At 39.8% G+C, this 24,318-nt stretch overlaps 1 protein-coding gene across 1 annotated transcript in view; it reads left to right on the top strand.

The window, feature by feature from the left end:
• CHST9 (carbohydrate sulfotransferase 9) overlaps positions 1–24,318 on the top strand; it is a 242,137-nt gene that overhangs the window by 111,397 nt on the left and 106,422 nt on the right. Inside the window, exon 3 of the mRNA XM_036823754.1 lies at positions 3,090–3,128. Within this exon, the coding sequence (XP_036679649.1) occupies positions 3,090–3,128 (39 nt within the window). The remainder of the gene's footprint in view (positions 1–3,089; positions 3,129–24,318) is intronic.

The raw sequence follows: 24,318 nt of genomic DNA, 5'->3' as shown, positions 1-24,318 counted from the left end.
AATACTGCATAACAATTTACCCAAAACTTAGCAGCTGAAAACAACAGTAAACATTTATCACGTCACACAGTTTCTGTGGGGAACTCTGGAGTGGCTGATTGGGTTGTTCTGGGTCAGGGTCTCGCAGGAAGCTGCAGTCAAGGAGACAGCCAGAGCTGCGGCCATGTGAAGGTTTGAGTGAGGCTAGAGAATGGGCTGCTCATGTGCGGGCAAGTTGATGCTGACTGCTGGCAGGAGGTCTCAGTTCCTCTTTGGCTGTTGACGGAGGCCTCAATTCCCCATTGGCTGTTGACTAGAGGCCTCAGTTCCTCATTGGCTGTTGACTAGAGGCCTCAGTTCCTCACTGGCTGTTGACAGGAGGCCTCAGTTCCTCTTTGACTGTTGACGGAGGCCTCAATTTCCCATTGGCTGTTGACTAGAGGCCTCAGTTCCTCATTGGCTGTTGACAGGAGGCCTCAGTTCCTTGCCACATGGGTCTCTCCTTTGGGCTGCTTGGGTGTCCTCGTAACATGTTATCTGGCTTCCCTCAGAGGAAGTACTCTGAGAGACAACAAAATGGAAGCCACAATGTTTTTTGAGGCCCAACCTTGGAAGTCACACTTGATTATTTCTGCAAAATCCTGCTGGTTACACAAGTCAGTCTAATTCAGTGTGGGAGCAGACAACACAAGGATACAAATGCCAGGAGGAGGGAAGACGAGGACCATTGGGGTCACCTTGGAGACTGGCTACCACACCCTGTTATTAATCTTCAATACATTCATTGTCAACTTGAAGGATTTATGATGCATTCTTAGACAAGTTAAAGACTTTCCAAAAAGATGGGTTTTTTAAAACATCTTTTTTTATAATTTTTTTTTAATAATTCAGGACTTGAATAGCATTTTTTTAAATTAATGAAAGTGTTTGAGGCCCCTAGTATACAAAAATTTATAATCAAAAGTACATAGTGGCTTGCCCAATAAAAATCTTAAATGAGGAGGTACCCCATCATACTTGGTAATGAATGAAACCTTTAAATGGACCACTCATGCCATTTATCTGTTTGTATCACTGAAATAAATCGCATCAAACAAGTCCTCTGGAAATCACCCAAATGAATAGAATGTGAGATTAATCAAGATTCCAGTTAAATGAATTCTACACTTTGGACAGCTGCACAAGGGAAGGATTATACGTTTTCCACCTTACAGTCTAGGATTTTAAAAGACACGAAGGGCTGGTAGAAAAACTTAAAGTTTACATGCAGCTTCCATAAACTCTCAGTAACTAGCTCCATCTGTGACAAGTTGATAAATGACAAGAAGGTGATGGCTGGAAGGGTGACCCTCACTTACTCATCACAAAACCAAGGCTCTCACCTCAACTGTGGTGTTTACACACACCACTGCCCTGGTGCAACGTTTCCGATCTAAGCCTGTAAACATGCTGAAGTGTCCCAGAAACCCTGACTGAACTCCTGCCCAAACTATTACCTCATCTCATTCATGTTTGTGCTGGCAAATGTCGTGAACAAGTCATTTCCACCTCAGCCTCATCTTCCTCATTGCCCACTACTCTTCAGACCCTCACAGCCTCTTACTATCCCCTCTCTGCTAAAACTTCTCTCTCATAGTCTAGCAACAACAGCGTGAACTCAGCGGTATCGGATGCTGTTGGCACCCCTGATACTTCTTAAAACTTTACTTATGGTACATGCCTTTGTGCTCTTTTGATCTCCGTGGAGATCTGCTTCTCCTTCTGTCTTCTCATCGTCCTTCATCACAAAACAAGAGTAGAATTTTTGTTTTCTTGGTCACTGTCTTCAGCCCAGCCCTCTGTTCTGTCTGTCTTTATGTTTCCATTTCCCCCCTCAGCTCCAGCCATCTTCTCAAGATGGACATTTTCTGCATCTATAATTTTAGTTTTGATCTCTCTCCCAAACTCCGTCTCCTGGTAGCACTTCAAACTCATTAAGTCTAAAACTGAACTCATCATTCCCATGCTCCCACCCTATTTTACCATTTCCCCAAATTGCATCACCACACCCAAAGTCAACTAGCAGCCATTCATCTTGACCTTTTGTTTTCCCTTGCACTTCACATTTTGTAAACTCCTGGGCCCTATAGGTTCTGCCTTCCCACCGTCTCCTACACCCCTCACTTCCCTCCTCTCTGCTCCCACTGTCATACTCAACCAATTACCTCTTGCCCAACCTCTGTGACAGGGGTCCCTAACTCCCTGGCCGCAGACCTTCGGAACCGGGCCGCAGGAGGTGAGCGGCAGGCGAGCGAGCAAGGCTTCATCTGCCGCTCCCCATCGTGCCCCATCGCTCGCATTACTGCCTGAACCCTCCCCTCCTTCCGGTGCGTGGAAAAATTGTCTTCCACAAAACCGATCCCTGGTGCCAAAGAAGTTGGGGACTGCTGCTCTAGGATACGTCCTCCTATGGAAAGCTACTCTCATTCAAGTTTTGAAAGCAAGCCCTAAACATGACCCTTCTTGCTCAAGTAGCCTTGTCCTACATAGCCCATTACTATTTCTTTTGCCAAGAATCAATCCTTTCCCCTTTTCAAATTCCCCAAATCACATGTATCTCTCAAGGTCCAAATCAAATACTAATTTCTCCGTAACTTCATGGTTACCCTTTTATTTCTTAAAATAATCGTTTCATCCTCTCATATCTTTAAACATTTATACCCTTTGGGGGCACATCTCATTTCATGTTATATTGTCTGTCCTTTGTCTTCCCAAGTAGGTTGTAAGAGGCCATGGTCTTATCTTAGTCAGGTGTTTACCGCCACGTAGAACAGTTTGTTCTATGGGGATTTGCACCTTGTAGGTTTATTGTTGAGTAAATGGCTCTTACTAACAAGATTTTTTAAACCCAGAAGCATGTTTAATGCATACTCATTAATTTTTGACTTTCGTAAATTGATTTGAGAATATTCTTCACCCCTTTCCTCTATGCCCAGTCATCTCTAGAAGAATGTTGGACACGGCTGACCTAGTGACTGTGTCTGGAAATTACCATAAACTGGGCTTTCGTCTTAGTTACATCATATACTCATGGCTGCGCATTGCAACTGATCTGCCACTTTTTATTTCAGGGCGAGTGGAGCAGAAAAGAGAACAAAGAGCAGCTTCAGGTAAGATGTTGACTAATTGGCCTCAGCTTTATGTCATGTTTTTACTTCCACCTTGAAAAAAAAATCTATTTGCAATGTAGTATTCAAAAACTCACCTAAAAATGTAATAGTTTATAATCCTAGACTTGACTGATTTTAAATTAATTAAAATAAATGAATGCATTTAGCTTTTTCACTTCCACATCAGTCATGTCCTTTTCATCCTATCTTTCTATTCAAACAAAAATAAGATGGCCTGTTATTTAATTTTTCCATGATTATCCATTTAAAAGGTAAGTGTTGCAAGCACTGGTTTCAAAATATGAAGGCTGTAATCGTTGACAACTGTTTCATCTTCCCAAATACCTATGAATCTCAATTATTTTTCTTAAACCCATTTGTGTAGCTGATGTTTTTCAGGACAGTGTCAACTACTTAACCAAGAAGAATCTTTACATTTTGGAGAAATTTTAAAAACATTCCACTTCTAAATCCTAATATATATTCAGAAGTGAGTGATGCTTTGGCACAATGCCGTTGCACGTAGTAGGAGCCAATATTTGCTATCTAATATAAAAATGAGTCTTTACATTTCCTATTTTCATCACTTGGCTTTTGGCTTAAAGTCATAAGGTAAGATAAATTTACCAATTAAATCTTTGCATAAGGGCAATCTTCCAGCTCCCAATGCCCTAAAATTGTCAATATTTGTAGAGAATTCTAATTTGGCATATACACCTATGCCCACCACCCTTCTGAAGTCTTCACCAACCCACTATTTTATGATATGTGAGAGCGCCCAACATAAAGACACATCACTCCCAAACACTGTCTTTTTTCATTTGTTTAGTCTGGTAACAATGTATTATGTGTGTTTCCAAACAGTGAAGTCAACAGAAGACCAAAATCTGTGTTAATCAAAAAATGTATAAACAACCTAAGCCCCTGTCTCTTTTCTCCTTCCCAACCTTAGCATTCATCTCAGACAACTGGGCAACTTACTACCTGCATGATTTCCCTCTTAGATGTTATTGTTTGCATTCTCCTTGTGGCTCTTTTAAAACCTGATCATGAATACCAAAAAAAAAAAATGTGAAGGCAAGAAAGTATCTGGTGTCCTCACAGTTGTGCTTACCTCTATTATTGATCCTTGGGGGGAAATTATTTATACTGTTTCTGAAACGCTATTGCTATGATCCTGTAGGTATGGGCTTAAAGAAACTTTATAGTTGGGAAGAAAGCTAAACTGGCCAAAGTGTTGAACCAGATGCCTCTTTAAGTTCCCTCCATGCTCATAGATTCTAATATGCTGTGTGACCAAGGTGACACAAAGGACTAGAGAGGCAGGAAAAGAAGTCAGATTTCTTCATTCCTTATTCTTCCCAGTGTCCCCCATTCCTAAGCTTTCTTTTTAAATCAAAGTGCTAGTCAGTTTGATACTGTATTAGGTTTCTTGCTTAATAAAATATTTTTCAACAGTTGGAAAATCTTTTTAAGGCAACGGGAAACACTAATCACCAGGGTTCTGAGGAAACTCCCTTTATTAATGGAGCTAATTTTCCCCAACTGATTCACAGCTCGTCTATGTGTCCCATTTCTATGAGAAAGTGAAGTCAAGGAGAACTAATGGACAGAGCTCAAATTATTGGGGAAATGTTTTTGGCTCCTCATTTCAAAGAACACAAATCCTGCCCTCAGGAAATCTACATTTGTAAAGATAGTCTGAGTTTTCAAAATTGAGACATAACCTTTGCCAATGTGGTCCTAAGTATCACCATGTTCAATTTGTGGTGCTAGAATGAATGTCTGCCTCTTTATAAAGCATGTGCCTGAGATACCAGGAACATCATGGGCATCCCTGCTTCTCACTTCCTGCCTGGACTTCTTTATATCATTTGTTGTTCATTCTGCTCAGATTCTATGTCCTGCCTGCTGTATTAGACAATACACCCCACACCCTTTTGCTTATATTGGGTCTATCTCCCAGTATGGGAGAAAGAATTTAGAAGGAAAATATTGTAGACAAAAAAAAAAAAAATTCCCTATTAAAATAGGGACTTCCAGGACCCTCACTTTTTGGGTAGGTAAAGTTGGTTAATTCTTCGTTTAAAGAATCTTGCACTAAGATGAAAGTTACAGAGGTAAGTTTTTACTCAGAAAAATAAATAACTTTCTAACAAGGAAACCTCTCCAGGACTGGAAAGAATGAGATTGTGTGAGTAAAACTGTACAGAGGTTGGGCCATCACCTGCAAGGGATGTTGATAAGAGATTCATGAAGAGTTTGGCTGAATCATTCCTAAAGTTCTTTCCAGTTTTATGTCTATGATTCTACTTACCATTATTACTTTATTGAAATGGTTCTACTGTGTGTGTACGGATCAACACAAAATAAAGCCTTCTAAATGGCTCACATTATATAACTGAACGAATCATGTTCCAAAACTTAGCTAAATCAGTTTAGACTGAGTATGAATATATAGCTAATATATGCTAATATATAGCTAATATATTAGCTAATATATAGCTAATATATGCTGAGTAGAGCATATAGCTAATAGGGCTAAGACTGTAAAATAAAATTTTTCTATAGGATATTTAGCTTCTTTGGGGGAAAAAGTTGTTGTTTGCACCCTGATTGCAACCCCAGCTGTCATTTCAAGTATAATGCTGTTTTCAATAAGCCAGGAATGAGTCACAAGAGAATATGTATAACCTGATATCATTTTTGAAAAGCTATGGTAAGCTTAGCCATTTTTGAAAAATAATTCAAAGCATATGCCTCCTGACATTGGATTTGGAAACCCATGTCAAATTCATAAAACATGGCCAGCAACATCAAAGCTAAATTTGGCTATTTGGGTTGGTAAAGAATATTAAAAATATGTGGTGGTGTAATGGTAAATAGACAAATGTTAGGAGTCATGTTCCTGATATCGTCAATTATCTATTCGCCCTTGATTAGTTTAAGGACCCAATGTCCTCACCAGAAAAATAGAAAAAAAAAAAAAAAAAAAAAAAAAACAGCTATATTCCATAGATTTCTACTTAAAACCTTTATTGAGTTTGAAGTGTTTTTATCTTATTAGGAGAAAAATCCCTTTTGAGGTCAAGGAATTCTTGCTCTTTAAAAAGCAACACAGCAAAAAATACAAAGAATTCTCACAGAGAAAGGTGCTCCATAAATTATTACTTAGAAAAAGATAAATTAGAGGGCTTACTAGGGTAGGCTATACAGACGCCATCTGTTAAATATATATTGTTCCAATTTTTCCAAAAAGGGGAACACTTTCAAATCCAGTTAAGTATTAAGTAAAGAATAGCCATAGTGGACCAGAGAATGGAGTCATCAGTATAGATGATAATGAGTGTTTCAAAATGAATTTGGCTTCTTTTCATTTATGACATTAGAACATCCCTAAAATTCAAGATGTTTTTTTCATTTGCATAATTTGCAAAAAGTAACCGGTAAAAAGAACAATGCTATTTTTTTCTCAACTTAAAAGGTGGAATTTATTATTGGAAATTCAGCAAATGGTAGAACATCTGCTTTGCAAGTTTAGATCTTGCTACTTACTCTTTGACTGGGCTTTTCACTTCTGTGAAATGTTCTGAAACAGAAATAGCACCTCCATTTTAAAACTTTTAAACACACATTGAACATGCAGTCATTCAGGTTTTTTAAAAGTTAGATACTGAATAAATCCTTCCATCTGTGCGGGAATAGCATGTTCATTTTCTTACACGTTACTCATTTATTGAACGCAAATTTTCAAGTGGATGCATATCTAGTGTGATTTTCATCTGTGCTATTACTATTTTGTAATACTTTTTGCCACAGTTCTTATACCTCAAAAAACCCTCAAAAATAAACATGAGAAGACCTAATTTGTCATTGTCTTCATTACTGGTGACCAACAATAAACATGAAGTTAGCAGGCAGGTTGTGTTGCAACAAATACGTTTAAGTAAACTATCATTCTTGAAAAGTCTATCATTTCTTGGATTTTAATATTTTTTAATATTCTACATGTTTTATTTTCACTTTGAAAATCATTATTCCAGTTAGAATCAAGGTTGAAAATGCATACCATCCTAACTTGTTCATAGCTTACAAAAGCTCTTGTCACTTAATAATACTATATAACATATTTGAAGGTTGGTAAGAAAGTAGATCTTAAAAGTTCTCATCACAAGAAAAAAAGAAAGTTTGTAACCATGTGCAGTGACAAATGTTAACTAGACTTACTGTGATGATCATTTTGTGATATATACAAATATTGAATCATGTTGTACACTTAAAATTAATATAATATTACATGTCAATTATATCTCAATTAAAAACAAAAAAAACCTCTTGTCTTGATTCCATCTCATTTAGCACCACAAAGAGGGCAGAGAAGGAATCTGAGGAGGCATTTAGAAGTTGATGCATTCAATTTGCTAAACATTTTTGCAGTCCAGGCTTTGTGCTTGATACCGGAGATGCAGTGGTGAATAAGATATGGCATTAATGTTCATTCACTTTCTGGGGGAGAAAAACAAGTGCATACAGATGATTATAATCCAGTATGAAGAGTGCCTTTTAGAGAATCATGTACTAGGTGTCCTGAGGATTTCAAAGAAGAGTTCTTGGAAGAGGGGAGACTTGAGCTGATCCTTGAAGAAAGAACTGGAATTCACTAGATGGAAAAGGGGAAGGGCTGGCTTTCCAGAGAGGTAAAGACAAGAAGAAGCATGGCCTATTGAGAGAAAGGTTTGTGGTTAAGTAAGACAGGATAGAGTATAGTCATAAATAGACAAGAGGCAAGAGATGTGGCCAGAAAAATAAACATGAGCCGGAATTAACAAGGGCCATTTTGCCCTTCTGTGGAGTTTGGCCTTTATGCCGTAGGTGTGGGGAGCTAATGAAGGGCAAGGAATTACATGATCTATTTGCATTTTATAAAAATCCTCCAGAGGAAGTGTGGATTGGAAGGGGAATTGACTGAAGGCAGGGAAATCAAGTGGTATATCACTTTAATTATCAAAGAATGAAAGGATGAAGGTCTGAGGGATCTTTACTAAGACAGTGTCATTATCGAGGAAGCTAAGGAAATGAATGCAGATATATTTACAAGATAGAATTGGCCTGTTTGATTGTATATGGGAGGTAGAGAAGGATGACTCCTAGGTTTCCAGCCTAAGAAATAAGATGAATAGTGCATCCTATGTAGGGAACACAGGAGGAGGGACAGGTCTGGTGGGGAAAATGATAAATTGACTTATAACTTTGTTGATTGTAGTGTGACCTATGAGATATAAAGGCAGAAATGTCAAGAATGTTAAATAAGCAGCAGGCGTTACAAGCCTGGAGCTCCAGAGAGAGGTCTGAGATGCAGGCTTGCCTTTCAAGTCGGTACCTGGATAAGAGTTGAAGCCCTGGTTATGAACGAGCTGCCCAAAGGGACACGGGGGTGTGAGAAAAGAGGCAGGGATGAGTCCTTGGAAAATCCCTAATGTGAACAAAGAACACAGTGAGAGGAACCAGAGGCTACAGCCTAGGAAAGATCTAGGTTGTCTTGTGAGAATCAGCAGGATTCTCTGTCTCTGAATCCAAGAGAAGAAAAAAAGACAGAAAGAAGAAGAAGGAATTGGTCAAGCATGTCAAATGCCACAGAGCAATCAAATAAGATTAGCACCTAAGAAATGTCCATTGGAGTTGGGGGAAAAAATCTGCTGGTTACCACAAAGAAATTACTTTTTAAGAGTTCTATTAGTGAAATCCAGATAGCGATGGGTTGAGTGAGGGAGTAGAGAACAAATACGAACTGGTTCTTTTGAAGAGTTTGCCTGTGAAAAGGAGGAGGGAGAGAGACAGAATCATTATGTCAGGGAATCGATGTGTACTGAGACCTGCTATTTCAGGCTCTGTGCTCAGTGCCTTCCATTTTACCCTCAAAATGGCCTTGTAAACTTTGTTTATGGTCAACATTTTAAAAATTAGAAAACTGAGAGGTAGAGAAGTTAAATAACTTGCCTTTAACCCCATGTGTTAACTGGTGGAGCCAGAAATGGCACTGAGGCAGTGGCACTGAGGCTGTGCTGTCTGGGGAGATGTCTGGAGTGAACTGTTTGTGCTTTTCTCTTCCCAGCTCTGTGCTCAGTGAGGTCATGTAGGTAACTTCAACTGGCTGTGGTGGGAGCACTTACACCATAGAAATTGACAAACGTTACAAACCAGAGTTGGTTGATTTGTTTGCTTGTTCCTGGACAGCCAGTTGTTAAACACTGACAAGCACAGCACTGGGTCTCCGTCTGAGTGACAGCAAAGCCTCAGCATTTCCCACTGCCTAGTATATGTGACTTGGCCAAGGTCACTTGGTTAGCTAAAAACAACAGAGGTGAGACTGGAACCCAGATCTGTGATCCACATCCATCCCTACACAGGCCCCAGGGCTTTGATGAAAAAATAAGTAAAATATTCATTCCTCACATTGTATACCCAAATGGTCCAGGTTGGTATAAATGATGTCTCTCATTTATCCATGCTCTGGTTCTAAACTACCAGTCTTCTGCTTCGGCCTCCCAGGCAATCCATCTCTGGGGTGTTCGCTTTTTTAAACAGCTTTCCTGAAGCATTGACTCTCTGAACTATGTTAATGAAATCTATTTAAAAAAATAACCAATCTTCTCCGGGTTTGTGGTTTCAGAACAGTATTTGTCAGCGAGTGAAATAAATTATCTTAGATGCATTTTTCCATCCACAAAATGGAAGACAGACACACGGGCTGTTCATTAAAAGGAGTCCTAAAGAGTTTATTTTTAAACAAACTTCATTTTCCAGCTAGTCGAATTTATGATAGAGAATGAATAACAGCACAGCTGTGTCACATTATTCAAAACTCCCTTAAATTTCATTGTATAACACTGCATTTAAAACAGTATGTGTATGCAAACTAAACAAATCTAAAACGATAAATAGCTAATGTGGGAGAAATTACCATGTCACCCCACATGGTCAAAGTGCAGGTATGAAAACATCTCCTGGAAATTCCCTCCACATGTTTAATTTGGATTGCCGTTATGGTGCACAGAACAGGATTTATTTGCACAAAATTGAGGCCGGAAACATTCTTTAGGTGGTAGAGGAGAAATATTCTTTTTAGCTGCATCACAATAGACTTTACCTTAAAGCAGCGTGACTCATTGTAAAACTGAAAAAGAAGAACTTTTATCTGGGTTGATTCTTGAACAACATATATGTGTTCCTTTTATCCACAAGATAAAATAAAGTTTTGTAATTTTGTTAGCCAAAAATTACTTCAGTCTTTCATCTTAAATATTCTATAAGAAAGCCACAAGGAATTCCCAATTAAAATGGAAAATAACTCAAATAAAAATGGACTTTCAGGAGGTATATGATAGAGCTTATTAAGGCAGTATAAGCCAAAGCAGTTCTCAACAAAATTAGGCTCACGCTAGTTTGAATTTATTGTGGAAGTTGCACCAAAGGGCATCCGAGGTGTGTATATCAGTCAATATAATAGTAACTACACTTTTGTCTGACCTGATTTGCTCCATTCCCGAGCATTCTAGGTCAATGCATATTTTGATTAGTTAAAAGTTGCACTTATACTAACAAAGGATTAAAAATGCCCACAGAAATAGAATATAGGTGATCCTGTGGCTTTCTTGTGAAAGGAGTCTTAAGTCATACCTGATTTTCCCACAGAGAAAACAATGAACTTGTATTTCTAACCAAAGGAACAGACGCCCAACTTTTTTTTTTCATAGAAATGATCACAGACATTTTAATCAACTGTAAATGATATACTTGTACACTGTGTCACTGAAAACCTTCTAAAGGGAATGTAGTCATTTGAGCTGAGCAATACAGTAATCAATTGTATAAATTATCCTATTATCTCACTGAAAATCCCCGATAAGACGATTTGTAGGACAGGAGAGAAGCCAGGAGACTAGAGGAAATAAGAAACACCTGCAGACTGCTCACCCCAGAAGTGAGGTTATGACTTGAGTGGCAGTTGGAGGAACTCTGAACGGGGCAGAGCCTTGGCTGAAGTAGAGAGAGCCAGGAAAGGGAAGACCGGAGCCAGAGGATGCCTTCAGAAACAGCTAAGTAAACTGATCATGCGTTCATACTGAGGGATTACTACACGAATTACTACATTACTGATTCGAGAAAGCATATTTAATCTGTGTTCCACATGATCATCAGTGTCTTGGCTTCTTGAACCACTTATAGACGATGATCCTGGCCATGGCCCATGCCTTTGTTTGAGCATCTTTACCTCGTCTGAGTCCTCACAGAATCTCTTGAATCTATCTTTGCTTGCCTGCCTTTGCTTATACATCTTCACCATGGAGTTATTAGCATGACTGTAAATCTGTAACACATTTCTTACTGCACAGAAACAATCTGTATTTCTCTGTCAAATGTGGTCCTTTCCTCCTCAAGAATATCCCTGAAATGCAATTCCACCCAAGGCTTCTCTGAAAACACAGCTTTCTATTTTATTGATAATTTGAGACAAAACGCCACATTCAAACCTGACTTTATTTAATGAATTTTTCTCTTGTTTTCTTTGTCCATTTTTGCACCTAATCTGCTGACTTCCCTGCCATTTAAAAATGTTCATGTGGGAACATACAGATAAGCTAATATGAACTCTGTTAAATTTGATCTTTTTCATTGACCCCATAATATCTAGAAATACACTCAATCTTACTGGAGTAATATAGCTACTTTCCCTATAAGGTTTAAAAATTTTTTTTAATTGCAATAAATATACATAACAAATGTTACCACCTTAACCATTTTTAAGTGTGCAGTTCAGTGGCATTGAGGACATTCACCTTGTTGTGCCAGCATCACCACCGTCCATCCACACAGCTCTTTCCATGTTGCAAAACCCAAACTCTGTACCTGTTAAACAACTCCTCATTTTTCCCTTTCCCCAACCTCTGGCAACCACCCTTCTACTTTCTGTCTGTATGAACTTGACTACTCTAGGTACCTCATATAAATGGAATTATGCAGTATTTGTCTTTTTGTGACTGGTTTATTTCACTCAGCATAATGCCCTCAAGGTTCATCTATGCTGTAGCATGTGTCAGGATTTTCTTGCCTTTTAAGGCTGAATAATATTCAATTGTACGTGTATACTGAATTTTGTTTATCCATTCATCCATCAATAGGCACTTGGGTTGCTTCCACCTTTTGGCTGTTATGAATAATAATGCTGCTGTGAACGTGGGGGTACAAATATCTCTTCGAGACTCTGCTGTCAATTCTTTTGAGTATATACCCAAAAGTTAAATTGCTGGATCATATGGTATCCTATAAGGTTTTAACTTAGGCAGAAAGAATGATTATATTTGTAAGATTCTCTAGATTTCATAGTTATTTGCTTGCTTATTTGGTTTTGTTCCCTCTCTCTTGCTTTCTTCTAGATTAGCCATATCCCATAGAAATACAATTCAAACCACAGATGTAAATTTAAAATTTTGAGTAGCCACAGTTTAAAAAGTAAAAAGAAATAGATGAGATTAATTTAATGATATGCTATTTAACCCAGTATTTTAAAAATATTATCATTTCAACCTGCAATCAGTATAAAAGATGATAAATGAGATACTACAAATTATGCATTTGCCAGACATGCAATGAAGATTAATAGAGTACGTGGTACAACAGTTAAAGAAAAATGTAGTCCCACCAAAACAACAAGGTGTGTTTAATAGAAAAATGTTTTACACTGGTTTGGTTTTAAATTTAAATTTAAATTAATTAAAATTTAAAATTCAGTTCCTAAGTTGTCCTAGCTGCATAGCAGGTGTTCAGTAGTCACATGTGGCCAGGGGCTACCACAGTGAACAGTGCAGAGCTGAGCATTTTCTTCATTGCTGGAAGTTCTATTGGACACAGCTGCTCTAGGCTCTGATATCCCTGAGGGCCAGGAACTTGGATCTCTTTTTTATCAGCAAAGCTTTATCACCTGGTGCCTAGTAAGTGTTGAATATGTATTTGTTGGATGATCTACTAAATGTATTTAGCAAGCTCTGCATTATTGAATGCTCTCCATCTACCAGGCACTGTCATGGCACTGGGGCCTTACTGAGTGAGTTTATATCAGCAACATGTCCCGTCCTGGAATGTCTGTCCAGAGATTGAGGTCTTTGCAAGTTTTATGTTCTGTTTGCTTGGTTTCTGAGTTAGGTTTTGAATGAAATGGGAAAATGTATTGAAAACAAAGACAGAAGTTGCTTGTAAGGTTCTGTTTTGTTCCTGGGGCCTCCCGCAGGGCCTGAAAGCATTAAACATTGGTTCAACAAATGAAGGAACAAGTGGCCTTGTGAAATCATCACACACAGAAAATGGCCCTGTGAGTTTCCTGAGGAAAGAAGTCCCTGAGAATGGTAGGAAGGAATTGTAAGGGGAGGACAAGAGAAAACCAGAGAAATGGGAACACACGGGAGAAGGGTATGAGCATCCTAGATGGTACATTTGAAGTAAGGAGAATTATCTGTAACCAACTCAGAGCCGTGAGCACTTCTTATCCATAAATTAAAAGGCAAACTTTATTAGTTCTGCATATAAATTTCTGCAACCTAATTCCATTTGGAAGCGAAGTCATTCATTTATTCATTCATTTGTTGAACAAGCGTGTGCATGCCTTCCCAGCGTCTGCTGTATCCAGGCCTTCTCAGCAGCGACAAACAGTAGTGCTCATTGTGTGCTAGGGGGACAGTTGTGCATCGACTTCCTAGCAATTATAAGGGCATTTGTGGAAAGTCAAGCAATAGCATTCGAAATATCCTTAATCAACGTGTTTATAGAATCATCACTATAAACTAAAAAAAAAAAACTGCCTCATATTCAAAATATGTAACTCATACTTAATTCATATGTAACTATGATTTTTTTTTAAAATATTAAATGACAATGTTAAAAAATCATTACAGTGGTTTAGCTAAAATAATTTTGGGCCTAAAATACCCAACACATAAAGTGTTACGACTATATCATTTAGGATGATGCTTTTTTTTTAAAATTAATTAATTAATTAATATATTTTTGGCTGTGTTGGGTCTTCGTTTCTGTGCGAGGGCTTTCTCTAGTTGTGGCCAGTGGGGGCCACTCTTCATCGCGGTGTGCGGGCTTCTCACTATCGCAGCCTCTCTTGTTGCGGAGCACAGGCTCCAGATGCGCAGGCTCAGTAACTGTAGCTCACGGGCCCAGCTGCCCCGCGGCATGTGGGATCTTCCCAGACCAGGGCTCGAACCCGTGTCCCCTGCATTGGCAGGCAGACTCTCAACCACTGCGCCACCAGGGAAGCCCTAGGATGATGTTTTGGATTGTTGAATATATTAGAAAGTTAGCATCTTCTTTCTTTATTTAACCTGATGCAAATGTACAGAATTTTTTTTAAGGTAAAATGTAAATGCATTCCTAGAATTTAATTTACCTTTCTTGTGTTTATCAAGAAAACAAGAAAAAATCATTTTCCTCCTCCACATGAGGAAGAAAATCAAGAGAGATAATCAAATGAATACTTTTTCACTCCATAGCAGAAGTCTTTAAATAACAACTTCCTAACACATCTGGATTAGATCCTGGTTTCACACTGAAGAGCCAATAATGTCCTAGTCTTAGTATTCTAATTATAGTCACAATGTCTGAATTTCACTGAATTTTTCAGGAAGCATTTAAACTTGGCAGTAGTCAAAGTCACTGAGATTGTAAATATCGATCAAACAAAAGGCCTGCAAGATGGATTTCGTTATCTCCTCTTTGTAAGTAACACGCAGTGATTGTTGGCAGAAATAGATAAAGCAAGCAGATGCCTCTGATCAGCTTGCATTTTTAATCTTTTCACTCCAAAGACCACCCTGTTGTGTCCAGTATCATCACAGTAGGATCTAGTGCAGCGTAACTTAGGGATCATACTCTTTTCCGCTAGTAAGTTATCAGACTTAGCATTGTCACTCATGAGATAGTGTCAAAGGAATATCTTTGTTGGTGAAAAATAAAAGATTTGCATATAAGATGGCAGATACGATTAAACTTTTAGTTCATATTTGCTGATAGAAATGTAAACACCAAGGCTAAATGTGACTAATTTCGATCTTTTTTAACCATTTGACTTCAGAACTTGTATAAGTAGTGTAACACAGGCAGACCTCAGAGATATCGAGTGTTTGGTTCCAGACCACCACAAGAAAGTGACTGTCGCGATAAAGCGAGGAACTGAAGATAAAAGAAGATCCCTATTTTGGATATCTTAAGTTCGAGATCACTATTACCTACCCAGCTAAGACACTTCTTGACCATCTATTGCAGTGACAGTGGGGCTGGAGGAAGGGGGTGGATTTGAGAAAAGTTTGAAGAAAGAATAAACAGCACTTGGTTATTAATGGCAAGTGAGCGTGAGGGAATTTGAGAGGAATTCCAAGGCCCCTGATTTGGATGACTGAGGGCGCCGGTCCCTGAGAGCGAGCACTGGGGCAGGAGCATGGTTAGAAGAGGAGGACTTCATACTGAAGGAGGCACGGTTGTAGCGCTTTGGGAAGATCTACAGCCATGTGCGCTGAACACGTTCTTATTTCAGTCTGGAGCTCAGGTGAGAGACACAGTTTAGAAATTTGGGAGTCAGTGGTGTAAACATAGTCGTCATCAATGCCAACAAAATAGATGAGATTACTCCAAAAAAGCCTGTAGGGCGAAAACATAAAGAGACTGTATTTCAGATGAAAAGAAAAAGCTTGGCGTGGATCGTGCTGCTTAGCAAAACAATCCCGAAAATGCAGAGGAGGGAAAGAATGATGTGAACACCCTTCCAAATCAGGTGCGTTATTTTATGGGCACAGCTCCTCTTCAGCTAGAACTTACAACGAGGGAATATTGGACCTGCGTGCAAGTCTCACAGCCAAAGAGCAAAACCTACAGCCATAGAACAGGGCAATAAAGAATTCAGAAATTGAGACTTTGATCTTGAATTCTTAGGTAGTTACATACACGGTGTTGGTGAGAATGCAAAATGGTGCAATCACTATGGGAAAGCAGTATGGAGATTCCTCAAAAAATTGAACCACCGTGTACTCCAGCACTCCCTCTTCTGGGTATTTACCCAAAAGAATTAAAATCAGGATCTCAAAAGATATTTGCACTCCCATGTTCATGGCAGCATTATTCACAATAGCCAAGATGTGGAAACAACCTAAATAGCCATTGACAGATGAACGGATAAAGAAAATGTGGCATATGCATACAATGGAATGCTATTCAGCCTTTAAAAAGACGGATATTCTGCAGCACACAACAACATGGATGAAGCTTGAGGACATTATGCTAAGTGAAATAAGCCAGACCCAGAAAGACAAATATTATAAATATCCACTTATATGAGGTACCTAAGATAGTCAAAGTCATAGAATCGAAGAGTGAAATGGTGGTCACCAGGGTCTGAGGAGAGGGGGAAATAGGAAGTTACTAATCTACGGGCATAAAATTTCAGTCAGGCAAGATGGTCTCCAGTCCTGCAGTACAACATTGTACCTATAATCAACAATAACGTACTGTGCACTTAAAAATCTGCTAGGAGGGCAGATTTTCAGAGAACATCTGGGCTGGCCGATTATCTTCCAGGCAGCTAAGGTCAACAGGAGACAAGCCAGAAGCAATGGATGCAGGGCCCTGTGACGGGGGCTGCGATGAGGGTGCCGGTTAACAAAACAAACCTACTTCTTCTGACTCCAAAACCGGAGAACTCTCTCTGCCCCACAGCTGCCTCTTTAGAATAATGGAAGATCTGTGTCTGGGAGGAAGTCTGGAGATGATCTGGTGCTAATTTTTTCTTTTACAAATGGATTAAATAAAGCCCTGAGAGAGTAACCTGTTAAAAGTCACACACCTGCTTTTGGGTGAAGTCTGTGCTGACATTGGGAGCATCCCTATTGGACTCTGATACTATTCGTGGGACTCTTTTCAAAGGAAATGAAACCAATTTTGCATATGCCCTCTACATGCCATGTGGCTAAATCTACTCCTGGAAGGAGTCCAGGGTTAAGGTTAAGAGTATTAGCTCTAGGGCTTCCCTGGTGGCTCAGTGGTTAAGAATCCGCCTGCCAATGCAGGGGACATGGGTTCGAGCCCTGGTCGGGGAAGATCCCACATGCTGCAGAGCAACTAAGCTCGCGAGCCACAACTACTGAGCCTGCAAGCCACAACTACTGTGAAGCCCATGCACCTAGAGCCCATGCTCCGCAACAAGAGAAGCCACTGCAATGAGTAGCCTGCGCACCACAACGAAGAGTAGCCCCCGCTCACTGCAACTAGAGAAAGCCTGTGTGCAGCAACGAAGACCCAACACAGACAAAAAAAAAAAAAAAAAAAAAAGAGTATAAGCCCTAGTCTCAAATGACCAGGGCTGGAATCCCACCTCTGTCCCTTGGGAGTCATATGACCTTAACCTCTCTTGACTTATTCCCCTTATATGCAAAATGGAGATAATAATAGTATTATCTTACAGAGTTGTTATGAGGATTAAGGGGGAAAATACCTGTCAAGGCCCTGATGTCTAGCTCATGGTATGCTCACAATAAATTTTAGCAGTCATTTTATTGCTTTTGATATTACTTTATATTACTCACCTCCATCTTTCAGCATGTGGGATGGAAATGTTAATAACACACACAGAGGTTTGTTTTTCTGGCATGTAGTGTGCATAAAACAAATATTTGTTGAGAGATGACAAAGGAAGGAAAAAAAGAAAAAAGAAAATGATGGAGGGAGGCTATGACATTAGAAGACCTTCATTGTCTGGCCCACATTCTGAAACGTGGAAATGTACAAGGGATTTTTATTATGAATATTACCCCTTTTCTGATCTGCAGAATATGTAGCCGTGCTTTTAAGATAATGTAGGAAAGCTCAAGAAGGAAAGTGTGTGTCTCCATGTGTTTTAGCGAGCTTCCTGTGTCTCTTAGCATCTCTGTTCGCTAGTCAGAGGTTCAGAGAGAACAGAGACAAAGTGCTTTCCCTTAACAAGCTTGCATGTGGGGCAGACACTTGACACAATGATTTCTTTTTTAAAATATTTATTTATTTATTTGGCTGCGTCGGGTCTTAGTTGCGGCACACGGGATCTTCCTTGCGGCATGCAGGATCTCTCATTGTGGTGCATGGGCTCTTCGTTGTGGCACGCAGGCTCTCTCTAGTTGTGGCGTGGGGCTCAGTAGTTGTGGCGCACGGGCTTAGTTGCCCCACAGCATGTGGGATCTTGGTTCCCCCACCAGGGATCGAACCCACGTCCCCTGCTTGGAAGGTGGATTCTTAACCACTGGACCACCAGGGGAGTCCTGACAGAATGATTTCTATAACAAAAGATGCTTCTGTAGATGGTGGTGTGAGGGCTAAGAGCCTGTGCTCTGTGGCTGGACTGCCCAGGTTTGGATCCAGCACTTGGCAACTTTGTGACCTAGACAAGTTAAGTACCCTCTCTGAGCCATGCTCTGACCTGTAAAGTAGGAATAGGCATTGTACTTACCAGATAAGGTCAAGGAACAAGTGAGTTTTTATATGTAAGTGCCTAGCCTGGCATGCTGTTTGTTCCTGGGCTTTGCCTGCCTCTCAAATGAGCGATAACGACTAAAGTTCAGAAGACGACCACCCAGAACATGGAGAGATGAGGTCATCAAGGTTAGATCTTGAAGAAGGAATGGACTTTGTCAAACAGAAAGGAAGAAGAGTTGGCTATTTCAGGCTTGGGACTAGAAATGGACTTGACCTTGTATAGGCAAGTTCTGAGTTGCTCAGGTAAGCAGTGATCATATTTTAATGAGCACTGAATGCAGAGTTAGACGGGATCTGGTAACAGTGAGAAGCAAATAGAGATTTTGAGGAGGAGATTAGCACAGGCAAAGTGGTTTTTTTAATGATTAATTTGGTATATTAACATTAGGATGGAGATTGAAATCAGGACATCAGTTTGGAGACCACTGCAGTAGTCTAGACTTTGATGTGCTCAGGATCCTGGAGGGATTGATGGGAGGTTAATATAAAAAAGAGTGAGTGTGAGACATAGAAAGAAAAGATCAGAACGTGACTGGAAACAGGTGTGAGGAGGAGATGAGGGGAAAGTCAAAGTCGCAAGCCTGACTGGCGGAGAAGTCTGTGTAATAGACACACATGTGCAAGTTCAGAGGGATGGGTGGTTTGTGGAAAAGGATTACGAGTTTCTTTCAAGTCTAGTCGCATTTGATCCAAGAATAGGACACCCATGTGGAAGCTAGAATTTGGAGAGGCAGAACTGAAGTTCAGGAGAGGTCAGAGCTAAACGTCTATATATACTTGGGACTGAATCAAGTATAGGTGAGAGTGAGAGACAGGAGAGAGGGTGAAATTTCTGCGGAGATGGTAGGGCAAGAGTGAGGCAGAATAACATGCCAGCAAGTAATAGCAGTGAGGATCAGAGGAGGTGACATATATGACAGCACGTATGGGAGTGGGGGTGATGAAATACAACATAAATAGGAAAAACCTGGTGACTGCCCCGTTTCCTAGAATCTCAAAGCCAAAATGGACATTAAGACATTTTGTAGATGAGGGAATTAGGGCTCAAGGAAGCTGAGTTCATTGGTTTCCCCTGAGATAGCTGAAGAATCGGACCTGTCCCTTTTCAGTGCTGTTCTCACTTTACAGGCTCCCGCCTGGGCTCGTCCTGTCTCTCAGTGCCCAGCTGCATATGGTTCAATCTGTACTCTGTCTTACATAAAGCATACTGTAGAGTGCTGGGTCCCCCTGAGTGGGCAGCGTGCACTTGGCCAAGGGCAGGGCACAGAAGCTGTGTCAGCTAAGCAGGATTCCATGAAAGGGCTTGTTCAGTATACACACTGATGTCGGATCTCGCCCTGTTTCTCTTTTTCATGTGTACTTCCTTTAGTTAATTAACTAATTTTGCAATCTTTAGAAAATGAAATAAGCAGTTTACCCATACACTCCTTACCTTTGCATGCATGTTAATTAAATAATTATTCCACTGCTTATAATATTGCTTCCCAAAAGATATTGAACTGTTTTATATGGAGGCTCTAAATCTCAACCACGTTTATAGCTCAATGATTGCAATAATTATTTTTTAAACCACACCAGTTAGAAATCGAAATAGCTGCTTTTGAAAATGCATAAAAGTGATGTCCCCTGTCCAAACCGTTTGTACAACTTAACATAATTTTATTGAAGGGATAGCCATTTGAGATCTTAACCTTTTTATGAATTTATTATGAAGTCATAGAAATCTTAATGCCTTTCTAATTTTCTTCTTGAAGGAAACAATTTGGAAAATGCCAAGGACAAAAACATAGGAAGCATTTAACATAAACTGAAATCATTAATACTTAATGGAAAAGCATAATCCATTCCGAGGCGTTTTAAAACAGCTACCGTAAAATCATTGCTTCTAGGAGGTATTAAAAAACAAAATTTATCCAAGTAAATTTGAAGACCTAATTGGCTTTATTAAACGCTTCATGAATCGGTCAGCATACCATCTAGCAAGTTGAGAGGAGCTCTGAGGAGGCTGTACAAGATGGAAGGCTTTTATAGGCAGAAAGAGGAAGGGATAAGGAAAGATCAGATTACAGCGTCTTCCTTTGGTGGATAAAAAGGATCTCTGTGGCAGATTACCTCATTGGTGCTGACCAAAAAATTCCAAACTGACCAGTTAAGACTACATTCCTGGGGGAGATTCAAACTGCAGTTAGGTTAGGTATTAAGTTTCTGTTTGGTGACATGGGCTTAGCACAAGTGACTCCATTTTGGACCTGTTGTTTCTTTTTTAACAGAAGCTAGGTGGTTCTTCAAAACTGGTGCTTCAGTAGTCTTACTCAAAGAAAGACTTGATGGAAATAGAAGCCATAAAACCCAAGGATTAGAAGGAAGTGGGGTTGAGATTCAAATGACTTCATTTTAAATGCTATTTGTCATCACAGATTTCCACTAAGCTTGCTCCCACACCTGGCTTCCCATGGGACCCTTGGGTCAGAGGTTCTTCTGTGTTGTTTTTTGTTTGCTGGAGGGGAGGGATGCCCTTTCAGGGTTTCTTCAATTTCAGAGTTGCAAAAACTGGTTCTGAAAATAGTTGGCAGTATCCGTTGGCCAAATTTATTTGCTGAAAACCCTTTTGTTTTGAACCAGTGAGGCCCAAGGTCAAGAAATACTTGGGTTAACTTAAGGTTAACACAATAACAGCGTTCTTTTGCAAACTTCCAAGACTATTTCATTACTTTCTGGCTTCTTCTCGCTTCTGTTACTGTGTTCTCTTGCTGACCACTGTTGAGCTGTCTCAAGCCCCCTTCCTTGGTGGCAGCAGCCCACCCAACCCTCCAGAGTTCTCTCTGTGCTGAGGCTCATGGGTTGGAGGGAAAGATCACTGAAATGCTACACTTGGATGCTGAATTCTGGAGCCAAATCCAGTTCCATCTCTAGTTTTGTAATCCTGGGCAAGCTACCTAAACTCACTCTCCTTCTTCTCCTGCTTCCATTTTTTTAAAAACTTATCTTTTACAGTAATTTTATCAAAGTAATGCCTATGCAGTTAAAGTATCAAATACAACAAAAGTTCTTTTAACTAGCCTTCTCTTAAATGATTTCCCTGACTAAGCAACTCTCTCCCTGCCCTAGATATAACCTACTGACTGATGCTCCCAGCCACCTCACCACCAGGGCCTCACCTGCTGTCTCTTGAGCCCTCCTATAACTTCTGACCCCACCTGTGGGGATGAATACAGACCAAGAATTAGTTGTGTTTGTTCCCATTGTACTTGTTAATATAATTATTCAATTATAAATTATATAAAACCAATGACATATGAATGCATAAAAGAATTTCTATAAAAATGTTTTGGAAAGACTCAAAGTTGAGTTACTAAAAGTAAAAAGCTACAGAATCAGGTGTGAAAATAAAATGATAAAATATTAGGAAAAAACTCAAATCTAAAAGGATTCCGCTTTGTGTCTTTAAGTTCTCAATCCACTTTAATGGAATAGAAACTAGGAAATATAGATGATGATAATAGGGGTGGTTTATGTAAAAAAGTGAAAAACTGGAAACACGTAGTTATATTCCATAAGCAGAAATCCAGGTCATATTCCCACGGGATTCTTCTGGTATTAGATTCGATGAGGTTCACATAAAGTGCTCAGCATCATGTCTGATATTTAATAAGGATTCAGTACATGTTAGCTTGTTATTGTGGTTACTATTGATTTAATAATTGTATATCCAGGTGATGTTAAAAGGAAACAGGAAAGAAGGTAAGGTGAGACCAAACCAATATTACAAAATAAAATACCGGGATAAACTTAAACCCAGCAACCGAATGTTATACAACAAAGGACCTAAACTTCACCGTGAAAAACTTTTTTGTATCAGAATATCTTTATGTAGAACTAAGAGGGTATTGATAATCACATTTATGACAGGTATAGCTGGAGGAAAAAAACATTCATTCATGAAATGTAACCCTGTTTCAATTTTAACAACAAATTGCCGCATGGCCTTAGGAAACTGCCCAACCTTTTCCCGTCTTTTATTCTCTGTTAGGCAAAGATGGTGATAACCAACTGAATAAATTTATCATGCTGCCAGAAGAATTACTTTCAGAAAAGAACATTATGGGCATATTTGTATTTCCTCACTTGAATGTGAGCTCTGCTTGGCTGTGCTACTCATGCTGCATAGAGCGTTCAAACCCTCGGAAGAAGGATCAGTGAAATGCCTTTTTTTAAAAAATTGATTTCTGGCAGCATGTACTGTATGTGGAGCAGTATACAATGAAGCGGAGGCAGAGCGGCTCTGTGAGCTCCTCTCCACTTTCCCATAGAGAACCCTTGACTGCCTGCTGAAGGTGAGCCACACACATGCCCTCATGCCCAGCGAGCCCGCGAGGTCACTATCATAGGACAAAGGCTTTGCTGCAGTTCATCTTCTTCCCTGTGTACTTTCCATTTGCCTTCTTGGAATCCTGCTGCATCACAGAAGCTGGAAGTTCTGATTTTCCATTGAAATCACAATGGAAAGTCTTGACTTGACCACCGTGTGGCAGACAGGGTCTCGGTGATCCGGCCGGGTGTCAGGCCTGAGCCTCTGAGGTGGGAGAGCCGAGTTCAGGACATTGGTCCACCAGAGACCTCCCAGCTCCACATAATATCAAACGGCAAAAGCTCTCCCAGAGATCTCCATCTCAATGCCAAGACCCAGCTCCGCTCAACGACCAGCAAGTTACAGTGCTGGACACCCTATGCCAAACAACTAGCAAGGCAGGAACACAACCGCTCCCATTAACAGAGAGGCTGCCTAAAATCATAGTTCAAAGACACCCCAAAACACACCACCAGACGCAGTCCTGCCCACCAGAAAGACAAGATCCAGCCTCATCCACCAGAACACAGGCACCAGTCCCCTGCACCAGGAAGCCTACACGACCCACTGAACCAACCTTACCCACTGGGGGCAGACACCAAAAACAACGGGAACTACAAACCTGCAGCCTGCAAAAAGGAGACCCCAAACACAGTAAGTTAAGCAAAATGAGAAGACAGAGAAATACGCAGCAGATGAATGAGCAAGGTAAAAACCCATCAGACCAAACAAATGAAGAGGAAATAGGCAGTCTACCTGAAAAAGAATTCAGAGTAATGATAGTAAAGATGATCCAAAATCTTGGAAATAGAATGGAGAAAATACAAGAAATGTTTAACAAGGACTTAGAAGAACTAAAGAGTGAACAAACGATGACCAACACAATAAATGAAATTAAAAATTCTGTAGAAGGAATCAATAGCAGAATAACTGAGGCAGAAGAACGGATAAGTGACCTGGAAGATAAAATAGTGGCAATAACTACCACAGACCAGGATAAAAAAGAATGAAAAGAATTGAGGACAGTCTCAGAGACCTCTGGGACAACATTAAACACACCAACGTTCGAATTATAGGGGTCCCAGAAGAAGAAGAGAAAAAAAAAGGGACTGAGAAAATATTTGAAGAGATTATAGTTGAAAACTTCCCTAATATGGGAAAGGAAATAGTCAATCAAGTCCAGGAAACACAGAGAGTCCCATACAAGATAAATCCAAGGAGAAACATGCCAAGACACATATTAATCAAACTATCAAAAATTAAATACAAAGAAAAAATATTAAAAGC

Source organism: Balaenoptera musculus, chromosome 14 (genome assembly GCF_009873245.2).
Source record: "Balaenoptera musculus isolate JJ_BM4_2016_0621 chromosome 14, mBalMus1.pri.v3, whole genome shotgun sequence".
Taxonomy (NCBI): domain Eukaryota; kingdom Metazoa; phylum Chordata; class Mammalia; order Artiodactyla; family Balaenopteridae; genus Balaenoptera; species Balaenoptera musculus.
The sequence above is the reverse complement of the archived record's forward strand: the minus strand, read 5'-3'. Positions and strand labels throughout refer to the sequence as shown.